Source organism: Lepus europaeus, chromosome 1, assembly GCF_033115175.1.
Source record: "Lepus europaeus isolate LE1 chromosome 1, mLepTim1.pri, whole genome shotgun sequence".
NCBI lineage: Eukaryota > Metazoa > Chordata > Mammalia > Lagomorpha > Leporidae > Lepus > Lepus europaeus.
In genome coordinates, this window is record NC_084827.1 from 9,075,626 (window position 1) to 9,099,542 (window position 23,917).

General features: G+C 40.0%; 1 protein-coding gene across 1 annotated transcript in view; it reads left to right on the top strand.

The window, feature by feature from the left end:
• Nucleotides 1–23,917, top strand: part of CNTNAP2 (contactin associated protein 2) — a 1,725,059-nt gene that overhangs the window by 947,700 nt on the left and 753,442 nt on the right. The window contains exon 13 of the mRNA XM_062195064.1: nucleotides 9,324–9,524. Coding sequence (XP_062051048.1) covers nucleotides 9,324–9,524 — 201 coding nt within the window. The remainder of the gene's footprint in view (nucleotides 1–9,323; nucleotides 9,525–23,917) is intronic.

Below are 23,917 nucleotides of genomic sequence, written 5' to 3' on the forward strand. Positions count from 1 at the left end.
CTCTATCTGGAATATTTTCCCCACATATTGGCATGAATTAATGGATAATTACCTTATTAATTCAAAGGTCACTTTCTCAATAAGGCCTTTAAAGATTCTTGTTGTATTTATTTATTTTTAACTTTTATTTAATAAATATAAATTACCTAAGTACAACTTTTGAATTATAGCAGCTTTTCCCCCCATAACCTCCCTCCCACCCACAACCATCCCATCTCCCACTCCCTCTCTCATCCCATTCTTTATCACGATTCATTTTCAATTATCTTTATATACAGATCAACTTAGTATATACTAAGTAAAGATTTCAACAGACTGCACCCACAAAGACACACAAAGTATGGAGTACTTTTTGGGTAGTAGTTTTACCATTAATTTGCATAGTGCAACACATTAAGGACAGAGGTTCTATATGGGGATTAAGTGCACAGTGACTCCTGTTGTTGATTTAACAATTGACACTCTTTTTTATGACGTCAGTTATCACCCGAGCCTCTTGTCAGCAGCTGCCAAAGCTATGGAAGCCTCTTGAGTTCGCCAACTCCAATCTTATTTAGACAAGGCCATAATCAAAGTAGAAGTTCTCTCCTCCCTTCAGAGAACGGTCCTGCCTTCTTTGATGGCCTGTTCTTTCCACTGGGATCTCACAGAGATCTTTCATTTAGGTCATTTTTTTGCCACAATGTCTTGGCTTTCCATGCCTGTGAAACTCTCATGGGCTTTTCAGCCAGATCCAAATCCCTTAAGGGCTGATTCTGAGGCCAGAGTGCTGTTTAGGGCATTTGCCATTCTATGAGTCTGCTATGTATCCTGCTTTCCATGTAGGATCATTCTCTCCATTTTAATTATATCAATTATTATATGCAGACACTGGTCTTATTTATATAATCTCTTTGACACTGAATCCTATTTTTTGATCAATTATCAACTTAAACTGATCACTTTAACAAGTAAGATGGCATTGGTACATACCACCTTGATGGGATTTAATTGAAATCCCCTGGCACATTTCTAGCTCTACCATTAGGGATAAGTCCAAGTGAGCATGTGCCAAACTGTACATCTCTTCCCTCTCAGCCCTTGTCCTGACTGTTGAGGAACAACTTACTATTTTATTCCTTTTAGTATTTTTTTTGTCCTACTTAATACCATTGGTTGAACTCTTTAATTAACACACAATTATTATTAGTCATTTAAATTTAACTGAAAAGTGATCCCTGTTAAATGTAAGAGTGGGAATAAGAGAGGTTCTTGTTGTATTTAAAAACCTAACCTTTCATCCCTTGATTTTGTTTTCCTCCTTACCATTATCTCTTGCTAATTTTACCATTGCTTTGCTTATTATCCCTTGTTTTCCCCACTAGAATGCAAGAACATAAGCTCCAAAAATTAACAATTGCTTTGTTCACCATGGCCTTCATACTGCCTCAGTTGATATCTCTCATACAGTAGGTACTCAAATAGAAGAGCAGACTGTCAAGCGAACATGCACCCAGAGATTGGATCCTGAAACATGTTGGGGCTGGGGGAAGGATGAGTTTAAGTGCAAGTAGTCACTAGGAACATAATGTTAGAGACCCATCAATCCAAACAAATTGCCTAATGTTTTTAAAGCGATTGAGCTTGTATACGACGGAGACTATAAATGCGTGACCATTTTGATTTACTTGCTTAAATTAGTGCTTGCCTTTGTGAACACTGTTTAATGTGAACAAGAAGTTTATGAGCCTTTACGGAGGTCAGGCTAGACTGCTGTTCCATCATGAGCTAAAGAAAGATGTCGAGTTCTACCACAAGCTCAGTTCTTGATAGGGATGTGTTGTTTAAAAAAAGATAAAAGTAGGAAGTACCGTCAGACAAGAGTTATATGTCAGATGCTGAATGAAACAGAAAAGAGATCAGAACTAAACCTAACTTAATTAATGGGCCTTTAATTAGGTAAAGGTAAATCTGCAGATCTGAATATAAATGAAAATGAGTTTGTCATCAGACTCTCTTCAGATAATGACAGAACTACTGAAGTATGCAGTGGCTTCTTTGCTATATCAGGGGAGCTAACGGAACAGAGAAATAAACAGGCTAAAATGCTTTTCCATTAGGGTGCACCATAACTGAACTTGTTTTAGTTGATTAAACAGCAAAGTATTTTTTTTAATTTTCTTTTTACTTTCATTTTTCCTTTTTATCTTTTTTTTTTTATTTTGAGAGAACATTTTTAACTTACATTGTAGTCAAAGGCTTAATGATCCCCTATATAAGGAATTCAGCAAATAAAAAGCAGGAATATAGGCAGGGGCTACAACCAACCAACAAATGAAAAGATGTTCACCTTCACTCATATCAAGTAAATATTAAGATACTCACAGTAGGGGCCGGCATTGTGGTATAGCAGGTTAAGCTTCTGCCTGTGAGGCCAGCAACCCATATGCAGGGTTTCAGACCTGGCTACTCCACTTCTGATCCAACTCCCTGCTAATGTGCCTGAGAAAACAGCAGAAGATGGCCCAAGCTCTTGGGACTCTGAACCTATGTGGAAGATCTGGAAGAAGCTCTGGGCTCCTGGCTTCAGCCTGGCCCAGCCCCAGCCATTGCAGCCATTTAGAGAGTTAACCAGCAGATGGAATCTCTCTCTCTCTCTGTCTCTCCCCACCTCCTTCTCCTTCCTCTTCCTCTCTAACTCCTTCTTTCAAATAAATAAAAAATAGTCACAAATAATTGAAACTATAGTATGTGTATGTATGTATATATATAAACAATTTGACGAATATCTAAAATAGGATTTGCAGACATTTCTTTCTTTTTTTGTGTGTTTTTGAGCTTCCATGCATAAGGGAGAACATGCGTATTTGTGTTTCTGTGTTCACCTTATTTCACTTAACATGATGTCCCTCAGTTGTAACCATTTTGATGCAAATTATAGAATTCAATTCCTTTTTATAGCTAAATAATAGTGTATTGTGTATGTATACACCAACATATTCTAATAAAGAGGCCTGTGGCTACAGATGAAGGGAAAGTAAAGCTTAGAGGAGGGAAGTGACTGGTTCAGGGTCTCTCTGCAGAGCCAGAAGTGTTGCCACAGGAATCTTCAGCAATGTCTAGATCAAGTATTTCATTCTGTTTATGTTTCATTAGCTCATTATTCTACTCAGGGTGTTTTTTTTTTTTTTTTTGAAGACACGCTATGTACCAATCCCTGTGTTTTCACCTTTTAATGTGAAGAGACAGACATATAAAAAAGTAATTAATCACAGGTCAGATGGAGAAGAATGCTAGAAAAGTCCCCAAGGACTTCTAACCATTCATGGAAATACGTCTTCTGAAAGGTACAAGTGGAGTCCAGAAACTTTTTGCACCCAAATAAACTCCTCTTTTAATTCCGTATTTCCACAGCTCTTTGAAAAGCAGGAAATGGAGATGGGGAGCCACCAGTTTGGGATGAGCAACAGCAAAGGAAAGGTAGCTCCAGAGCAGAGATCTGGAGGAGTGCACTCCAGGATGTCTGAGGAAAGATGGCTCTGTGGAGAGGAAATGACAAGTGCAAAGGCCCCCGAGGGTGCCTACTGAGATGCTTGAGGGGTGCCAGGAGTCAGGGTGGCTGTGGCCAAGTGATCCCTGAGGGAGTAGGGGAGTGTGAGGGATTGGGGGGGGGGGCGATGATGTAAGGACGGCAGCCATTGCAAACAAGACCTGTTGCCCTGTGAGGCCTTTGAGCCAAGTATTGGAATGTGGCTTCCCTGTAAAGGCTCACACTGGGTTTTGTGCTGAGAGGTGATGTATAGATATAGGGGAAGGGGGAATCAGGGAAAGGATTGGAAGTCGTGGTGGCCATGGAATGAGAGGTGGTGCTGGGCTTGATCAGAGTAGTGGGGATGGGGTTGAAGGAATGAGTACTCAGTTTCTGAACATAGGAGTTACTGCTTATCATCAGTTTCACCTTCTGTGATTTCAGTTACCCACAGTCAACTGTGGTTCTTCATGGAAGGGATAATTCCACAAGTTTTAAACTGTGCACCATTCTCAGTAGCATGACAAAATCCCACATGGTCCCACTCTGTCCTGCTGGCGATCCCTTTTGCAGAGTATCCACATTGTATATGCTACCTGTCTGTTGCCTACTTAGCAGCTGTCTCAGCTGTCAGATTGACTGTTCAGTATTGGTTTGCTTGTGTTCAAGCAACCCTTATTCTACCTAATAAAGACCCAAGTATGAGAGTAGGGACACTAGCAGTTTTATTACATTATGTTGTTATAATTGTTCTATTGTATGTGTGCATTTCAAAATGTTTGCTCAAATTCATGCTTGCTTTTTATCACCAGTACTTCATGTATTAGGATGACCCTGTACTGTTATCCATCAGCACACCACCTCTGGCTTCACTGTTGGTTGTATTAGCACCCATTTATCAGTGTAGTTAACAACTTATAAAATAATAATACACTCATTCTACCATCAGTCTTTCATGAGGTGAAATGTTTTCATAAAAATGAAATTTATATTACAATCATAAAGATAGGTCAATTGATTTATTATATACACTTATTTTATATATGTATTTAAGAGGCAGACCTGTACACAGAGAAAAGGAGAGACAGAGAGATCTTCCATCCGCTGGTTCACTCCCAAAATGGCCGCAAAGGCCAGATTTGGGCTGATCTGAAGCAAGGAGCCAGGAGCTTCTTCTGGGTCTCCCCAGTGGGTACAGGGGCCCAAGCACTTGGGCCATCCTCCACTGCCTCCCCCACCGCAGGCCTAAGCAGAGAGCTGGATCGGAAGAGGAGCAGCTGGGACATGAACCTGCACCCATAGTGGATACTGGTGCCACAGGTGGAGGATAAACTTACCATACCACAGCACTGGCTTCTTAAATACAGTTTTCATTGTAGATATTCTTAGTGATGTTAAATTATGTGCTTTGACCACTGGGGTTTTTGAGCATCCCTAAGTCTCCAGTAGCTCGCTTGTTTCTGGTGTGAAGATACATTCCTGGCTCCTCCTTCATCTTCTAGATTTTCAGCCCTGGAATCTGACATTTCTTCAAGGATCGTATTTTTCTCTTGATGGAAAGTGGCATTTAACGATGATGTTCTGGTGCTAGAGACTGGTTCTTGTTTGGAGCTCTTGTCAGTGTACAGAGTTAGAATATATGTCTTGTTTTTATAAAAGTTGACATTATCTTGGGCTCACAGTGATGATTCTAATTAAAATATATAAGTATATTGAGCTTTCTATTAAGCCTTACCTATCCTATTTAACCTTAGCTATTTTCTTTTGTCGAGCTGAAAGTTTCAGAGTCCAAAATACCAAGATAATTACTTACTTGCTTTATCCCTCACGTACAGAGTGTTTCCATCTCAGAGAACGCACTGTCTAATTTGCCTGAAAGGTCAGGGTGAAAGGAACATTTGTTGACAAGATGAGGATGCATATTACGATTAGAGCAAACAGCATGTTCAGAAGACCTCGCAGCTCGAGAGAGCACAGTTCATTCAGGAAACAGCAAATACTCGTCCCCAGAAGAACTGACAGTTTCCAAAGTCGGGAATCAGAACACAATGGACCTTATGGTCAATGCTTCGGATGATACAGCAACAACTGGACACACAGCCCAGTTTTTATTTTATTTTCAAGAGGTATCTTGCGTTTGGTTTGCATTAAAAATATTACTTTTCTACTTTGCCTTCATTGGCAGATCACAAGTCTGAACAAAGGACAGGACTTGCTTTATGGACTCTTGTCCTGATTCGGGGCATCAGCCCTGAAGGGGAGAGGGCAACGCTGGGATGCAGAGTGCACCCTCTTTCTAGGCAGCCTTGAAACTGAAGTGACCCAGGAGCCCCTGTTGGAGCTTCTCCACCAGGCTGGGCTAGCCATAAAGGATGGTACACCAAAGCAGTTTGCATTTGTAAGCTTCAGACAGGAAGTGTTCCTTCCTTATGCAATAAATCCGCTTAATAGAATCAAACTTTTTGGAAGGCCCGTCAACATTCAGTTCAGATCAGGAAGTAGTCATGCCTCCCAGGCTGTCAGTTTGTCACAGCCCCAGCACCGTGTTGGAAGTTGAAGCCCTCTCTCCACAGATACTAAAGGACTGTGGACAATGTCACTCCATCAGCACAGAGTCCACAGATCTTTCTCTTCTCCAGAAAATCAGCAGAGACAAGCGGTGTGGGACGGTGTTCTGAGACAGAAGCTTTATGGTTCTCCACAGGTGGATCGGTCGGGATTTTCGCCTTGAGTTCAGTCCCAGAGTGATACTGTTGGCCTGTCTTCAAGCGCCCAATGGCGCCTAGGATACAGCGCCGCATTGTAAAGTCTGCCCACCAGGCGGGCAGACATCGCAGTCCTGAACAGAAGCCCGCGGGTCCGCATAGAGGTGACCACAGGGGTAGGGTCCCTGAGGGCCAGAGCGCTGAGGGCCAGAGCCCTGGAGCCCTGAGGGCCGGAGCGCTGAGGGCCGGGGCGCTGAGGGCCAGGGCCTGGAGCCCTGAGAGCCGGGGCGCTGAAGGCCAGGGCCTGGAGCCCTGAGAGCCGGGGCGCTGAGAGCCGGGGCGCTGAGGGCCAGAGCGCTGAGGGCCGGGGCGCTGAGGGCCAGGGCCTGGAGCCCTGAGAGCCGGGGCGCTGAGGGCCGGGGCCCTGGAGCCCTGAGGGCCGGGGCGCTGAGGGCCGGGGCGCTGAGGGCCGGGGCCCTGGAGCCCTGAGGGCCGGGGCGCTGAGGGCCGGGGCCCTGGAGCCCTGAGGGCCGGGGCGCTGAGGGCCAGGGCCTGGAGCCCTGAGAGCCGGGGCGCTGAGGGCCGGGGCCCTGGAGCCCTGAGAGCCGGGGCGCTGAGAGCCGGGGCGCTGAGGGCCAGAGCGCTGAGGGCCGGGGCCCTGGAGCCCTGAGGGCCGGGGCGCTGAGGGCCAGGGCCTGGAGCCCTGAGCCGGGGCGCTGAGGGCCAGAGGGCTGAGGGCCGGGGCCCTGGAGCCCTGAGGGCCGGGGCCCTGGAGCCCTGAGGGCCGGGGCGCTGAGGGCCGGGGCCCTGGAGCCCTGAGGGCCAGAGCGCTGAGGGCCGGGGCCCTGGAGCCCTGAGGGCCGGGGCGCTGAGGGCCAGGGCCTGGAGCCCTGAGAGCCAGGGCGCTGAGGGCCGGGGCGCTGAGGGCCGGGGCCCTGGAGCCCTGAGAGCCGGGGCGCTGAGAGCCGGGGCGCTGAGGGCCGGGGCGCTGAGGGCCAGAGCGCTGAGGGCCGGGACCCTGGAGCCCTGAGGGCCGGGGCGCTGAGGGCCAGGGCCTGGAGCCCTGAGCCAGGGCGCTGAGAGCCGGGGCGCTGAGGGCCGGGGCCCTGGAGCCCTGAGGGCCGGGGCGCTGAGGGCCGGGGCCCTGGAGCCCTGAGGGCCGGGGCGCTGAGGGCCGGGGCCCTGGAGCCCTGAGGGCCGGGGCGCTGAGGGCCAGGGCCTGGAGCCCTGAGAGCCGGGGCGCTGAGAGCCGGGGCGCTGAGGGCCAGAGGGCTGAGAGCTGGGGCCCTGGAGCCCTGAGGGCCGGGGCGCTGAGGGCCGGGGCCCTGGAGCCCTGAGGGCCGGGCTGTGGTAACAGGAGAGACAGCGGTGCGGACGGAAGATGGCCTTCATCTCGACAACACCAAGCGTAGGAAGGACCATGTTTTCTCGGTTCATTTTAGGCACTTGTGACTAAGCTGGTCTGGAAATGTTTTCTTTAAAAGCTGCACAGAGCAGCTTACACGTTGCCGCCTTTCTTTATAATTTTTTTAAAGCCAATAGCGCCAAAGCTTTCCCAACAACGTTAATGAGCCTTCACCTCAGGGTTTTAGGAAAAAGCGCCACAGTTGCCAGCCACCTAGACAGTTTCAGAGGGTGAATTATATAGATCGTTTGTATTATAAAGCAAATGTATTAATTATTTGTTCTTTTGCATTGCAATAAGTTTCTTGTTGGTGAGCTCGATTTTGGTGTGTATGAGAGAGAAAATATAAAAGTTGATAGTCTGAAATGGCTATCAGTATTTTGGTAATTAGAAAACATAACTTTTCAGTGATTCATTTTATTAATAATTGGAAAAGCTTAATGGTTAACTTTGGGGATAAATCATATTGCTTACCTTTGAGAATTTAAATATAAATTCTGTGACATGCTCTTTTAGTTAAATCCTAATTGAACACATAAATCTACATGTGGTACTTCATCTGAAAGCTTTGACATATATTCAGTAAATCATATTTGTTGCATGGCTGAAGTCACTCAGGAAGTTAAGTATATTGTATATTTTTATATTAGAAATTACAGTGTTAAAAAGGTCCATTTTTTCTGGAAGAACATGGCAATGCATAATCAGATAAAACAATAAGTTGTATAACTGAGAGAATACTTGTTATTGAAAACATCCATGAAGTTTCTGCCTCATATCTCTTGAAAAAAAAAATTGGGACACTTTAAAAAAAAGAAAAAAATCATGTTATTTGCAACAAAATGGATGCAACTGGAAACCATTATATTTAATGAAATAAGTCAGTCCCAAAAAGATCAGGGAGAACTGTGGTGACTAATAGAGTATCTAAAAGTTAATCTATGCAAGTGAAATTGACACTTTGAGATGCCATGACTTTGAATAGTCCTTGTCTCCACTGTTGAGGAACAGGTTTTTTTTTTTTTTTCCTATTATATTTGTTGAACTCTACTTAGCATAGGGTTAATCTTACATGTATAAAATTAATTGAAAACAAATATTAGTTAAAAACAAGAATGGGAATAGGAGAGAGAAGAGGAAAAAGGATGGGAGTGCATGTGGGAGTGCGTGTAGAGTTGGTAGAATCACTATGTCCCTAAATTTATTTATATGAGATGCATGAAGTTTGTATACCTTAAATAAAAGGTTTCTGGGGAGGAGGAACAATTTAAAAAGTAGAATAGTTAAAAAGAAGTTCACATTTTCAGAGTATCCAGGATGAGCATACAAGGACACATTTTGTTATGGAGATTGTAGTTTTCTTTTTTCTTGAACATCGGAAAGAATTTAAATGCTTTCTGATTTTAAATTTTAAAAATATTGTTTGGCAGGCCTCATGGATCAAAATATAGTTGTTTCATTGCAGAATTGTTTATAAAAATTCATTCCTTGAAGAAATGTAAATCCTTTTTAATGTTAACATTTGTACTATGTTGCTTTTCAATGTATTAAAAGCATTTTTAAAAAAGAATTATGACCCTGAGCACTGTTCCACAGAAGGAGTTCAGTGAAAATGCCAGTTAAAGTGTAGCTCGAGTATTTTCTGACATTTGCAGATTAATTTGCATACTAATGATCCATTGTCATGGTCTTGTGTTCTGTGCAGAGGACAAAGTGTGGACCATAGTGTCTCACGACTTGCAGATGCAGACAACTGTGGTAGGCTACAACCCAGAAAAGTACTCAGTGACACAACTCGTCTACAGTGCCTCCATGGATCAGATCAGCGCCATCACCAGCAGCGCCGAGTACTGTGAGCAGTACGTCTCCTACTTCTGCAAGATGTCCAGGTTGTTGAACACCCCAGGTAGGCTGAGCATGGAATGTTACTTTTAATTACTTTCTCAGCTGGTGCTTGGAATTGCCTAAACAATCCAACAGGTGTGGTTTATTAGCTTATAGTCCAGTTTTCAATGTGCAGGCAGCTGTAAATAACTAAAATATAATCATTTGGCTGTTTTCTGGGAAATGAAGCTAAGAATGTATGTTTTATTTTAAAAAATCACTTATTTTAAGCGTATAGGGTTTCGGAAGAACTTATATGCATCTACGTGTGTGCTTAATGATCACTAGTTGCTTTGGGCACGTTTATTACAGCTCCTTGTAAACTTTCAAGTATTTCCCTTTGAGTTCTTCAGTTGTCTTCAATGTAATGTATGCTGTCTATAGGTAAGTAGCATATGGAATAACAACAGAATTTAGAGCTGTTTGTTGTCCACAGTCATTTAACAGCATCTATTTGCCAAAAAGAGTCCAGCTTTAAATCCAGTCCTGGATTTTTGTTCATGATGGCCTAGTTTTTGCAATGCTTCAGAATATGCATGCATGTGTGTACACAATGCCCATGCAATATCATATTAGAAGTGTAGAGAATGGAGAGGTTCTAAAGAATTCACTGGTATAGCTTTTTTTTTCTTCCAAGAAACACCTATATGGCTGGTTATTCTTAATAGTACATTGACTGAAAACTACACCCCTGGTCCATCATCCAGCATGTGGTTTGCATCCAAGAAACAAGTGTTTATAATTTTCAGTCTGTCATTTCCCATGTTTGTGGCTTTGGGGTAATTAACTGAATTCTTTTTTTCCTGATTTATCTTACTTGACAAACAAAAGTGTGCCTATATATATATATATATATATATGTAGTTATATAGCATACAAATATTGAAATATGTGTACATTATGGCTAAATCAAGATACTTATTTTCCATAGTGGGATCACATTAAAATCTCTCCTAGCAATTGCAAAGAATATAATGCAGTGTTATTAACTATGGTCACTGGGTTGTACAATAGATATCTTGATATTAGGCTTCAGTTTCCAGTGTCTTCTGCCAGAGATCATATGCCTATTTCAGGGTAAATATGAGAATTTAATGAGGCAATATGTTAAGCACTTACAAGGCTTGATATATTAGAGACATAATAAAAAGTATATCTATTTTTTGAAAATATTAACCAACTTTGAAAGTGCCATTGTGCCATATCAGAAACCAAGGGGATGTTTAATGCCCTAAATCAGTATTGAATCAGAGCCAGTTATAAGGACAGATGAATTATAAGGAAACAGTATATTTTATGAAGATTTAAGTGCTTTTGTAGGTAAAGACCTGTGCTGGAATTATAGTGAATCCTATGGACTCCAAGAAAGGAAAATCTATCAAACATGCAAATGACTGATTCAGACAGTGAGCGTTGCTGTTGTTTGGAGAGAGAGGAGATGATGATGGCTGGGCTGTTGAGGTAATGCTTCATTTTTGAGGCAGAGAGAGAATACCAAGATGCTAAGCAATGGTCTGCCAGACAAGAAATAATAGGAATGATCTTGGGGTCATCGTAAGAAGTGGTTTAGCAAAGGAGGGTGTTCATGTTGAAGTGCATCAACCATCAACATGGTCTTGAATTTACAAGCCTACAAAGCCATGAGAAAACTAATTTCTGCCATTTAAACAACTCATTGATGATATTTCATTATGGAGGCCTGAGCAGATTAATACAGAGAATTCTCAGGTGATATTCGTTTTGCTGGTCTAGTGATACTCTTTGAAAACCACTGCTATGAGCAATGGAAACCTTGAAAGTCCCTACAGCCTATTTTATTTTCTATTCACTTTCAATTTTCATAGTCTTTTAAAAAAAAACTGGATCTTATTTCAAGTGCTAGGGAAAGTCAGCCAGGGACAATAGAAAATGAAGGGCAGTAGGAGCCATTCATGAATCTTATCATCTTGTCTTCACTCTGGTAAAGTGAATTCTCCCTCACGAAACTCTATTCACAGATTTCAGTTAATTAGTCTTGTGCCCTAGGGTGGGAATTGTGGGAGAGAGAATTGCTGACCAGGAAAATCTTCAGCTTTATTTTCTTGTTTCTACTACTAAGCTCCAAAGTAAACTTCCACTCATTGAATTTTACTCTGCTGGTTTAAGAACGTAATAAGATCCACTTGCATCAGAGCAATTAAGGGGAAGGACAGAGAGTTTATCTTTAGGGATTCTGATCTAAAAACTCACCTCCTTACTTTTCCATCCTTATCTCTCTCAGTTACCAAGAAGTCTCACATATTTATTATTTTCTATCACAAAACAGATAAAAGTTTGTTTTCCAACAATAGGTTAGTTACATTTTCTAATTGGAGAAAAAGACACTTTACTTCAACTTCCCAATGTTGGTTGGGGGGGGGGGGGGCTACTAAACTGAAATTGAGTGGATTTTTAATCCATGCAGTAAAAACATACTAGTTTCTTTGTGCTTCCAGACATTTGTAGATTATTATTGTACTTTGAAAATAAGGTTATCATACACGTCTTGTCCTTTTGGATACCCTATATGTAACAGTTATTTCACATAGGAACAGTACTTAATGAATGTTTGCTGATTTGAGTAAATGAATACAATGTATTCATCCAGGTGTGCACATCAGCATTTTCTGGTTGGTTCTCAAAATGCTGATTGCCTTGCCCACATCCCAGGCTTTGATGAGAGTTGGTTCCTTTGTGGAGTTTCTTTGTTGTTGTTGTTGTTGTTGTTGTTGTTGTTGTTGTGTTGTAATGTTATACCCTTAAAAGGCAGAGTGACAGGCAGGGGGAAAGCAGAGAGGGAAAGAGATCTTTGAATTGCTGGTTTACTCCCCAAATGGTTGCAATAGCAGGGGCTGGGCCAGGCTGAAGCCAGGAGTCCAGAACTCTACCCTAGTGTCCCAAGCACAAGGTCCATCTTCTGCTGCTTTCCCAGGTTCGTTCGTAGTGATCTGGGGTAGAAGTGGAGTAGCTGGGACTTGGAACAAAGCTCTGATATGGGATGCCAGCATCACAGGTGTTACCCTAAACCGCTGTGCCACAATGCTGGACCGTGGTTTGTTTTTAACACACATCTGCAGGCCACGTTCTGTGATCCACACATTTAGAAACAATATTTTAAATGTATGGCATGGATGTTTCTCACATTTTTATTTAAGGTGTTAGGCCTTCCTAGGGGAGATAAAAAGGAATATTAGGCTCTGTGTGGTCCATTAAAACACAGTGGTATATACAATTCCCTATTCTTCCAGCTAAAGAGAATTGGCATGATCCTTTTAAATTCCTCATGGACCAATCCCTAAATATTTTAAGTGAATTTCAGGCTACACTTCTGAGTCATTTTTCATACTCCCAATTTCTGTTTTCCAGTCTCATATGTAGAATAGCTGATGCAAGGAAAAGGAGTGGCCGATGGTCAACATAGCAAGTTCTCTACAATATTGTATTCTGTATATATTCTGTCAAAACAAGAAAGAACACAGTTTAATACAAATCTTTAATTTGCTGTTTTGAGGAGCTAATGCTTGCTGTAATTGTTTTTTTTTTTTTTTCTCCTTCATGGTAGCATTCAATTTTAAATATCCGTTTACTTGTTCTTAACTAAGACTGAATTATATTGGAACTTCTGTAGTAGTCTTGTGACATCTGTTTGAATACAAAGTATATTCATTATAGTCATTGCAATTAAAATGAATATCAAATGAGTTTGTAATAGCTATGCACTTAAAATGTTACTCTTTATTTTAAGAGCCTTACCCTCAAGAGTTCATTTGAGTTTCTATAGTTTCTAATGATACTATGATAAAGAGTAGATATGCATATGGACCTCATTTTTATTTTGATAAATGTTTGTTTTAACCATACCATTAGCTAGCAAATGTAGAATTGCTAATTATTGGATTCTTACAGCTTTTATGAGGATAGTTATGTATGGCTGACAATGTTATCTCTTTTATTGCCATAAAATATAAAAATGAAATTGATTTTAAAATAATGAGTTTGCCATTCTTTATGGTCATATTATTCCTACAATGTGGCTATTAATTCAGTTGTCCTCAATCAGCTTTACAAAGGATATAGAAACAAGACTTGTAACTTACTTTATCTTATACAGAATAGCTAGTTTGGAGTGAGATATACCAATTTGGGAATGACCAAATTAGTTTTACTGAAATGAGAGAAGAGAAAACCATCAATGGCTATCCAAAGGGGTGTCAACATGATTTATCTTCATGTCTCCAGAAGTGCAAACGTAATACAATCTGAACTTTATGAAAGACAAAGGTTATTAAAGAATGAGATCTTCTGAAATGTCTAACTTAAGAACTTGAATTTGATAAGTCAGACATCAACGGAAAGTTCAATCAGGTCTACTTAAGTAAAGTCTTAGCCAACAATCCTAATACTTTTAGATCAATCATGTATCTATATCTGGACAAGACCTGTTAGCCTACTTGAAAATGCTTACTCATGTATCTTTAGGTAAGTTGTTGTCATATATTTTACAAATCACATACTTTCTAATTAAGAGTCTCCTATTAAAGTAATTATTCCCTACATATATAGATTTTTTTAATTACAAACACATTCAGTTGTCATATTTCTTACTTTTTTTATGATATTTAGTCCTGTTTTGTTGGTTTCCAGTGTTTCACTTCTTTTAATTTCTCAATGTATTCTAGTTCTCATAAGTCACGTCTTTAGTGCTTCTTTTGCTGAAACAATATAAATTATCCATCCTTTTGGGTAGTTTACTACTAGATTTTGTATCTGTTGAAAAGAAGTTATGCTCACAATTTTTCTTGTAAAGTAAACTATATAAAATTCAATATACTTTGACGATACTACAATGTGATTTAATGGTGTCCAAAAGACAAGAAAACATGACTCTAGTGTTGTAACTTATAACCTATTTTTAGCAAAAACTTCTGAACTTTGGTGTAGTTCTCAAGACAATGAATTTTCCATGATTGTGCTATATATATTATGAAAAACTACAATGTTTAGCTCTTGAGATAACATAGATAAAAATATGATCCTATTGCAAATAAGGATACTATTTTCATAAATGAAGTTTATTGTTCCTAGTCAGTGTATTAATCAGAAGATTAATCATTTACCTAATTAACTATAGTATTCAACATTGTATTAATATTGGAGGGTACAATTAAATGATAACTAAAGGGTAAAAATGAGAACATTAGAGATAGTAATATTCCAATTTCAGGCAAATAGAATCTGCCATGGTGGACACTGCAGTTGAAACAGAGTTGTAGCAAAGAAAAAAAGACTATTTCAATAATAGAATGGGCGTTGTTGAGAGTTTAAATTAGAAATAGATCAGGGAATTAATCAGCAAACATTTATTGTGTGTCCTATGTTTTTGGAATTGTGATATATAGTTGAAGTGGGAAGGATTTGTATGAGCTAGCCAAGAAAATATAAAGAATTCTGGGTTAGAGACATTATCATGTTCAGTGGTTCTCAGACGTCAAGGAACAAAGTATTTTGAATGAAGTGAAAGAGGTGGGTATGACTGGATAGATGAGTAGGGGGAAGCAGGTAAGGAGATTGGAGATCAATCTATAGTCACTGCATAACATTGAGGATTTTGCTCAAAGGACCAATGAATCATTTCAAGAGGACAATCTAGATGTTACATGGAGAATAGAATGGAGAAAAGAAGATGTTATCACAGAAGTGTCAGTGAGATTGGATGACCAGGAGGGCAACTGGGACTTAAAAGGAAGAATTCTAAGTTTATAAGGTAGAATCATCAGGTGTTGTGATTGCTTATATATAAGTTTATAAGGTAGAATCATCAGGTGTTGTGATTGCTTATATATTGCAGGGCAAAGAAGGAAGAAAATAATGGGTGACTCAAGTTTCTGACTTCTATACAGCAGTTCTAAGGCTTACTTAAGATGATTGCATATTAAGGGGAAGTTGGACATTTCATGGGACTTAGCTTTAATGTGTGGAGTGATAACACTAGAGACACAGGTGTTCATCTTGGTGATGACCAGTAGGGTAAAATCATTTTAAATGACATTGAAAACTAGCTAATCAAAATTCATCTTCACTGAAATTTCCTTCAATGCATCCAAAAACCTAAAAGAAAATGAAAGAATGTCATCAGGATCCAATGAAATGCAGTTGTCCCATGGACCCAAGAGCAAAGGTAAAGTGGACATAGAGCAAGGAAAGGGGATTGAAGGCGATGAGACAGTTGACCAAAGAGCACTTAGAAGTTATGATCAGAGCATAGGAAGAGGGACAATGGAAAGCCTTGCAAAGGGGACCTAAGGAAGATGAGTATTGAATAATAATGAAACAAGCAAGAAAAAATTACCATTTGCATTCACCACTTGCTTGTATTCACCATTTAAATGTGGTCCTGGAGAGGAAGCCAGCCCCTGGCGTTAGCTTTGAAAGGCCCATGGAGAATGGGGAAATAAAACTGCAAGTGAAGGTTTGCAACAAGTTTGGTAGTTAAGGGATGGCTAAATATAGAAGAGCTGCTTAAGGCAAATAAGAAGCAAGAGTTAGGGAATTTTTTTATATTGTTAAGGAAAAGGAGTACAAATAAGCTTACAAAGTGAAATTTTTGCTTACAACTATGTAGATTTTTATAAACAATTATTTTATAAATGTATATAAATATATGAGTGCGTATATATAAATATATATGTATTTATATTGATTTGATAGAGCAAGGCTAATGATTCAGGACAGAAAAAAAAATAGATTAGATCCTAGGAGAGAAAATAGCAGATGGAATTTGCCTTGGTCAGGAACAAGACCATCCAGCCGTAAAAAAGAATGAAATCCTGTCTTTTGCAACAAAATGGATGGACTGGAAAACATTATACTTTGTGAGATAAGTCAGTCCAAAAAGACAAATACCATATGTTTTTCCTAATCTGTGGTAACTAACAGAGTACCAAAAATACAATGTATATAAGTGAAATGGATGTTTTGAAATTTGAAGACTCTTTAGAGCCCTCATCTCTACTGTTGAGGAGCAGTGTTGTTTTCTTCTTACTATTTGTTGAACTCTTTACTTAGTGTGGGGTTAATCGTATAAGTATAAAATAAACTGAAAGTATATCACCGTAAAAATTGAGAGATTAATAGAGGATGAAGGAGGAAAGTAGGGTGGGAAATGTCACTATGCTTCTAAATCTGTGTTGATAAAATATATAAAATTTGTTCACCTTAAATTTTTTTACAAGATTTTATTTATTAGAGGTAGAGTTATAGACAGGGAGAAGGAGAGATAGAAAGGTGTCCCATCACTGGTTCACTCCCCAAATGGCTGCAATAGCTGGAGCTGCGTTGATCCAAAGCCAGCAGCCAGGAGTCTCCTCTGGGTCTTCCATGGAGTTTCAGGGACCAAGGACTTGGACCATCTTATACTACTTTCCCAGGCCATAGCAGAGAGCGTGATCAGAAGAGGAGCAGCCGGGACTCAAACCAGTGCCCATGTGGGACGCCAGCTCCACAGGAGGAGGCTTGCCATACAGTAATGCTGCAGTCCCCCGTCCCCTCAAATTTTTTTAAAAAGAATGAGAGTAGGCTGTGGTATAGTGGGCTAAGCTTCTGCCTGCAGTGCTGGCATCCCATCTAGGTGCCATATCTACCCCTGTATTTTTTTCCCCTCTTATCTGTTCCCACTTCCTTTACTCTAATAGAAAAGCTTTTTTATAAGTCATCAAACTTTGGTCCATTCCCCTATTTCTAATTAATAAATAGATCTCAGCAGACAGTTTATTAAGGATACTTTGATTTCTACTGAAAATGATACTAGTTCCTTTTAAGTTGAGGTTTGGGGTGAGGCTTTGAAGAACAGTGACTTTCAATTGAAGACTGTTTTTACTTCTGCCATTTTATTTTGAGAGTGCCTATGTGTATAAGTAAGTCCTCTTACTGACAAAAATAGGAATGAATGGGAACTGTAAGATTACCTTGTCACACTGTAGATTTTGAAAGTGGCCTTTGACTGGGATAGACTTTAACCTTTTGATCTCCCAATGCCATTTTCCAATAAATATTTATTTTAGCTATGAGTTATAAGGAAGGCAAAATGCAAAGCGTATAAGAGAATTATGGGTTTTATTGAAAACTTGTGGGGTTTTTTCTACCATGTTTTAAATGTTTTTAGACAGTACAGTACACTGTTATTCAGTTTTTCTAAACAGAGATCAGGCCTTAAAACTATAGCACCTTAGAAATTATACTAAATCTGGCCGGTGTAGTTGCATAGCAGGTAAAGCCACTGCCTAAAACACCAGTATCACACATAGGCACCAGTTTGTATCCTAGTTGCTCCACTTCCTGTCCAGTTCCCTACTAATGGCCTGGGAAAGGCAGCAGAAGATGGCCTGTTTGGGCCCCTGCCACCCATCTGAGAGACACAGAGAAGCTCCTGGCTCCTGGCTCCTGGCTCCAGCCTGATCCTATGCTGGCCATTGAGGCTTTTTGAGGAGTGAACCAGTGGATGGAAGATGGATCTCTCTCCTCTCTTCTCTGTAACTCTGACTTCAAAGTAAATAACTAAATAAATTAAAAAAAATTATACTAAATCTAAATTTTTTTCATCTTTATTGCATACTTTTAAAAATTTATCTGTTTATTTTCATCTATGTGTGAGCAAGAGCCAGAGAGAGGGAGAGAGAGACAGACAGACAGAAAGACACAGATGGAGAGATCTGCTGCTCCCTGGTCATTCTTCAAATGCCTGCAACAGCCAGGGCTACACTAAACTGGAACCGAGAGTCAGAACTCCATTTGGGTCTCCCATGTCGGTAGAAGGGGCCCGTGCACTTGAACCAGCACCAGTTGCCTCCCAAGATGCATTAGTTGAAAGCTGGAGTACAAGCAGAGGAGCCTGGACTTGAACTGGCACTCTGATATGGGATGACAGCATCTTAAAAGGCACCATAGGGACCGGCGCTGTGGCCCTGGCCTGAAACACCAGCATCCCATATGCATACCAATTCTAGACCCAGCTACTCCTCTTCTGATCCAGCTCTCTGCTGTGGCCTGGGAAAGCAGCAGAAGATGGCCCAAGCCCTTGGGCCCCTGCACCTACATGGGAGACCAGGGAGAAGCTCCTGGCTCCTGGCTCCTGGCTCCTGGAATAGGTTTGGTGTAGCTCCGGCTGTTGCGGCCACCTGAGGAGTGAACCAGCAGATGGAAGACCTCTCTCTCTGTCTCTACCTCTCTCTAACTCTTTCAAAGAAATACAATAAATCTTAAAAAAAAAAAAAAGCAGCATAACCCACTGTGAAACAATGCCCATCATCATTATCACATCTTAATGAATATATTCCTCCTAATTTATGGCTTAAACTTTAATTAAAAGGTCATAAACCAAAGCTTTAAGTTTTGCCTTTTAGTTTTCTATACAATATTGTAAAAATAAAGAAATGGCTGTTGTATAATTATAAATATTTTTAAAAACTTGGTTTGGGCTATTCTTTAAATTCTATTTTCTTTATTCCCCCATTCTGGAAAAAGAAGAGATAGTTGTTAAAATCCTCTACAAAGATTAGATGGATAAAATGACATAAACTTCAAATGTTTAGAATTATAAAACAATATAATCACATTTAAAGAGAAAAAAATCAGACAATGTTTATATTCTTTTATAAACATTCTTTAGATATTGCTTAAATCCATACATACTTTCACAGCCTGAAACAAAACTGGATTCTAGTTAGTCTCATAGTCTCTTCTACCAGACATTTAATCATAAATATTTTATGTTTACATACTGTCTTTAAAATTATTCATTTTAATAACATAAAATCAAGATATACGTAACTTCAGGTTTTATGATTTCATCTAAAATACTCCTTTAAAGGAAATTCTGAAAATTAATTTTATTATAAAAATCCCATGATGATATCTAAAATATTATCAAGAAATTTCTCAGTTATTCATTCAGCAAACATTTATTGAATACAAAATACTCTGCCTCATAGTATGAGAATATAACGATGCAAAATACAATACTTACAGCATTTTCCTTAAATATAAAGTGAAACATTTTATGTAATGGTCATCAAATTATTTATATATCACTTTTATGGATACTATGGGATTTTACTGGCACATCATGGATATAAGACTGGAAAATTTCAAATTCATAATGATTTCTAAAAATTTTCATGTGTGTGCTTTACATTAGAAAAATGTCCCCCGTGTTTATAAAAGCTATTAGGGAAATACAAGGAGTTACTGCAGGAGGCTGGCCAACAGGAGAACATTGGAGCTCTCTTAGCCAGTGTTATCACTTCATCCTGTCTCTGCAGGTCCAGACTTGGGGCTGGCACAGAATGCAGGCTAGAAGTATTCGGTAGTAGTTTGAAGACTTTTCAATGGATTGGATAGGCCCAGGAAAATTACCTAGAATAATCTGTGTGTGGTTTTTTTTGTTGGTGGTGGTTTGAAAGGCAGAGTTAGAGAGAGACAGAGAGAAAGGTCTTCCTTTTTCCGTTGGTTCACTCCCCAAATGGCCGCTACGGCCGGCGCGTTGCACTGATCCAAAGCCAGGAGCCAGGTGCTTCCTCCTGGTCTCCCATGCGGGTGCAGGGCCCAAGGACCTGGGCCATCCTCCACTGCCTTCCCAGGCCACAGCAGAGAGCTGGACTGGAAGAGGAGCAACCGGGACAGAACCGGCGCCTTGACCGGGATTAGAACCCGGGGTGCTGGCGCTGCAGGCGGAGGATTAGCCTAGTGAGCAGCGGCACCGGCCTAGAATAATCTGTTTTATTTAAATTCAACTGGTCATAAACTTTAATCACATTTACAACACACCTATCCATCAAAACCTGAATTTGTGTTTGATAATAACTGAACAGTGTAGCTAAGTTGACCAATAATGACTATCACAACCAACAGATAGTTTTTAAAATAAACAACTGGAAAATCTGTTTCTAGAATGGCACTGACTTATCCCATCATCATCCATCTCTCTCTCTCTCTCTCTCTCTCTCTCTCTCTCTTTCTCTCTCTCTCTCTCTCTCTCTGACAGCACAGACAGGTGAAATTCACCTGTTAGAGGTAATGCAGAATCTTTCATTCTTGTAGCTTCCCATTTCTGATGAAGGTACAGTTAGGTCTGGTGTCAACTTGCCAAATACAATATATTTTATGAGGTTGTAACAATGATAATTTGAATGAATTAAGTAGTTCAATGTTACTTAGGAAGATAGCTCAGCAGACTAAGGCTTTCTTTTCTCTGTGTTGTTTCAGTAAGCTATAGATGGTTTTATTCCACATTGCAACCAACATGGCATAGTCCACCAGGCATGTGGCATGAACTCATCATACTCTCAGAGTGCTGTCTGAAAGAAACATCTCCATTGAGCCTATTTCACCCCACATTAGGAAAGTTGTAGCATAGTTCTATTATCCCATCAACATTAACTCTGCAGTTATTTCTTCTCCATTGCTGTGTGAAGTAAAGGAAATGTTAAAGAAGCTCAGGGAAATAAAATTGAAAGAACTCATTTACAGAGGTGTCTATGAATGAGCTGAAACATGAATTTTATTATACAGACTGTGTTTCCCAAGTTATTATTTTTCCACCCATGAATGATAGAACTTCTCTAAGACTCTGAGTCACAAGAATGACATTTGGATTCTATTACCCATTAAATTTGCTTAGATTTATCAATACCAGTAATTGGGTAAATAGTTTCATAGGACAATGAATAATGTTGCAGAGTGTTGGCCAGGAATGGCACAAGCCACTATCACCCTCACCGTCTATCTTAAATTTGCTTAAAGAACATGTCAGTTTTTTTTTTTTCTCTTGGGACTAGATCTGACATTCAGTATAAATATAGTGTCATCTGTATAGTTGGATAAATAATGCTTAATAGGAATTACTCCCAAATTAGATTACAATATAAAAATGAGTGGGAAAATGGCATCAGTATTCACTAAATGCTTACCTGGGCATTTATACTATTTTGGCTCATTGAATCTTCAAAATTCTGTCAGTCATGTATCAGTATTTTCAAGTTGTACCTGAAGAAGCGTAATTTCGTAAAGTTTAATTAGTTCACCCAAGGAAAAAATAAATACCATGGTAAGAGTACAAGCCAGAACTAAGACTCAAGGTTGTATGCCTCTAAAACTCACAGATTTTTATCAAGGAGGGGGTGAGGGAAGAAAGGCAGAGGGGGAGGGAGGAAGGGAGGGGGCAAGGAAGGAAGGAAGGAAGGATCCAGAACTATCCGTAAGCTAACTAATTCGGAACCTGCAGTTTCTTCTTCTAGACTGCAGCATTTCCATGTACTTGCAGCACTATTAAAGACAAAGGCTAAAGCTCCTTTGGAAAGTGATAGGCCCAAGGAGAACTTTATAGAGGAGCTGCAACAACTTCGTTTTGAAATCTTAATTTCTCTTTCATTATCTTGTGCTTGGCCCTGACAAGTATCTTTTAAAAGATGATTTAGAAGACAATTTGTTTGGAACCGTACTGAAAAACATTTGATGTGAAAGACATAACTACACACCCCTTTCTATAGAACACTTGACTTTTATGTTTTTAATATCAAGGTATCTTAGAAAGAATATGTGAGTTGAATATTGATGAATTAGAAAAATGTTGGAAAAGGTTATTATCCCGTTCTTTTCTGACATAAGATTTGGAAGTAAAATATTGACTGATTCTTTATTGTTCTTTCTAGAATAAACACTCATGCCTAACCCTAACGTAAGTGACATGTTTCATGTTGCATTTTTACCTTATTGACTGGCTTTTGATAGACTTCTCAGAGATCTCTGCAGCTGATAAAGACCAGGGATGGGCAGGTCAGCCACCTGGGTGGGAAGTACCTGAGAGATAGTCAGGAAGGCACTGATAAAGCATTAAATTAATGTGCTGTACACTCTTATTTAATGCTATAACTAGTACTCCAACAGTATTTTTTTTTTTCACTTTGTGTTGCTATATGGGGGCAAACTGTTGAAATTGTTACCTAATATATACTAAACTGATCTTCTGTATATAAAAAGAATTGAAAATGAATCATGATGTGATTGGAAGGGGAGAGGGAGCGGGAAAGGGGAGGGTTGTGGGTGGGAGGGAAGTTTTGGGAGGGGGAAGCCATTGTAACCCATAAGCTGTACTTTGGAAATTTATATTCATTAAATAAAAGTTTAATAAAAAAAAGCATTAAATTAACCATCAGAAAATTAGAGACTTACTCTTTTAGGATACAGAGTTGTTTCCTGTCAAAAGACTAAAATAACTCTTGGTTTAGTCTTTTAATTAGGAGGAATATAAGACAAGGGAAGAAGGTACCAGAGGGAGAATTGTGCTGGATAACAGGAGGAACAGAATTGAACTAAACAAAGGGGAAGAGAACCGACAGGAGGGCCAGGCCCAAAGGCAACAGAGGGGGGAAGTAACTGGAGCACACAGCCCATCCTGCAGTTGCCACCAGCCAGCCTACTGATTACTGTTAGTGTTTCACAATCTTCATACACACTCATATTACTTTAGTCAGACTAAGTGTTAGAACAAATCCATCTTTTGTTTTAGAAAGAAGCCACTTAAGCCTACTTAAACATTTGGTTCCTATTTCAAAACATAAACATGGTAAAGGAATAAAGACAACAAAATTCATGGGGCTGGTACTTTCACATGATGGGTTCAGCTGCCATCTGCAGTGTTGGCATCCCATGTGGGCGCATGTTCAGGTCCTGGCTGTCCCATTTCCAATCCAGCTCTGTGATAAGGCACCTAGGAAAGCAGCAGAGGGTGGATGGTCCAAGTACTTGGGCCCCTACACCCACATGGGAGACCCAGGTGAAGCTCCTGGCTTTGTGGCCATTTGGGGAGTGAACCAGCAGATGGAAAACTAACTATCTCTCTTCCCCTCTCTTTCTCTTTCTCTCTTCCTCTCTTTCTCTTTCTCTCTCCCTCTCTTTCTCTCTCTCTCTCTTTCTCTCTGCCTCTAACTAACTCTGACTTTCAAATAAATAAATACATTTTTTAAAAAGACAACAAAATTCAGAGACTCAATATTATAAGATACTCCAGTGTACAGAAACAATCTTACTACATACATAGTCATGCACAGATAGAAGTCTCAGTTGCATTAGCCATCTGCATAAAAAGAGCTGTTTGAATCATTCATAAGATTCTAATATTAACATAGTAAATATTAACAAAATACCATCAGCCAAAACCAAAAAGAAATATGTACTTTCTAAATGATAGTCATCATACATAGGCATCTCAGAATTTTGCAGATGACTTGAGTTTTGGAATAGCTAGACGTACCCAAGTACTATCCATTAATAGAAGACATCAAAAAGATATGTGTGTGTGTGTGTGTGTGTAGATTTTGAAATGCATATTTCACTTTGAATTGT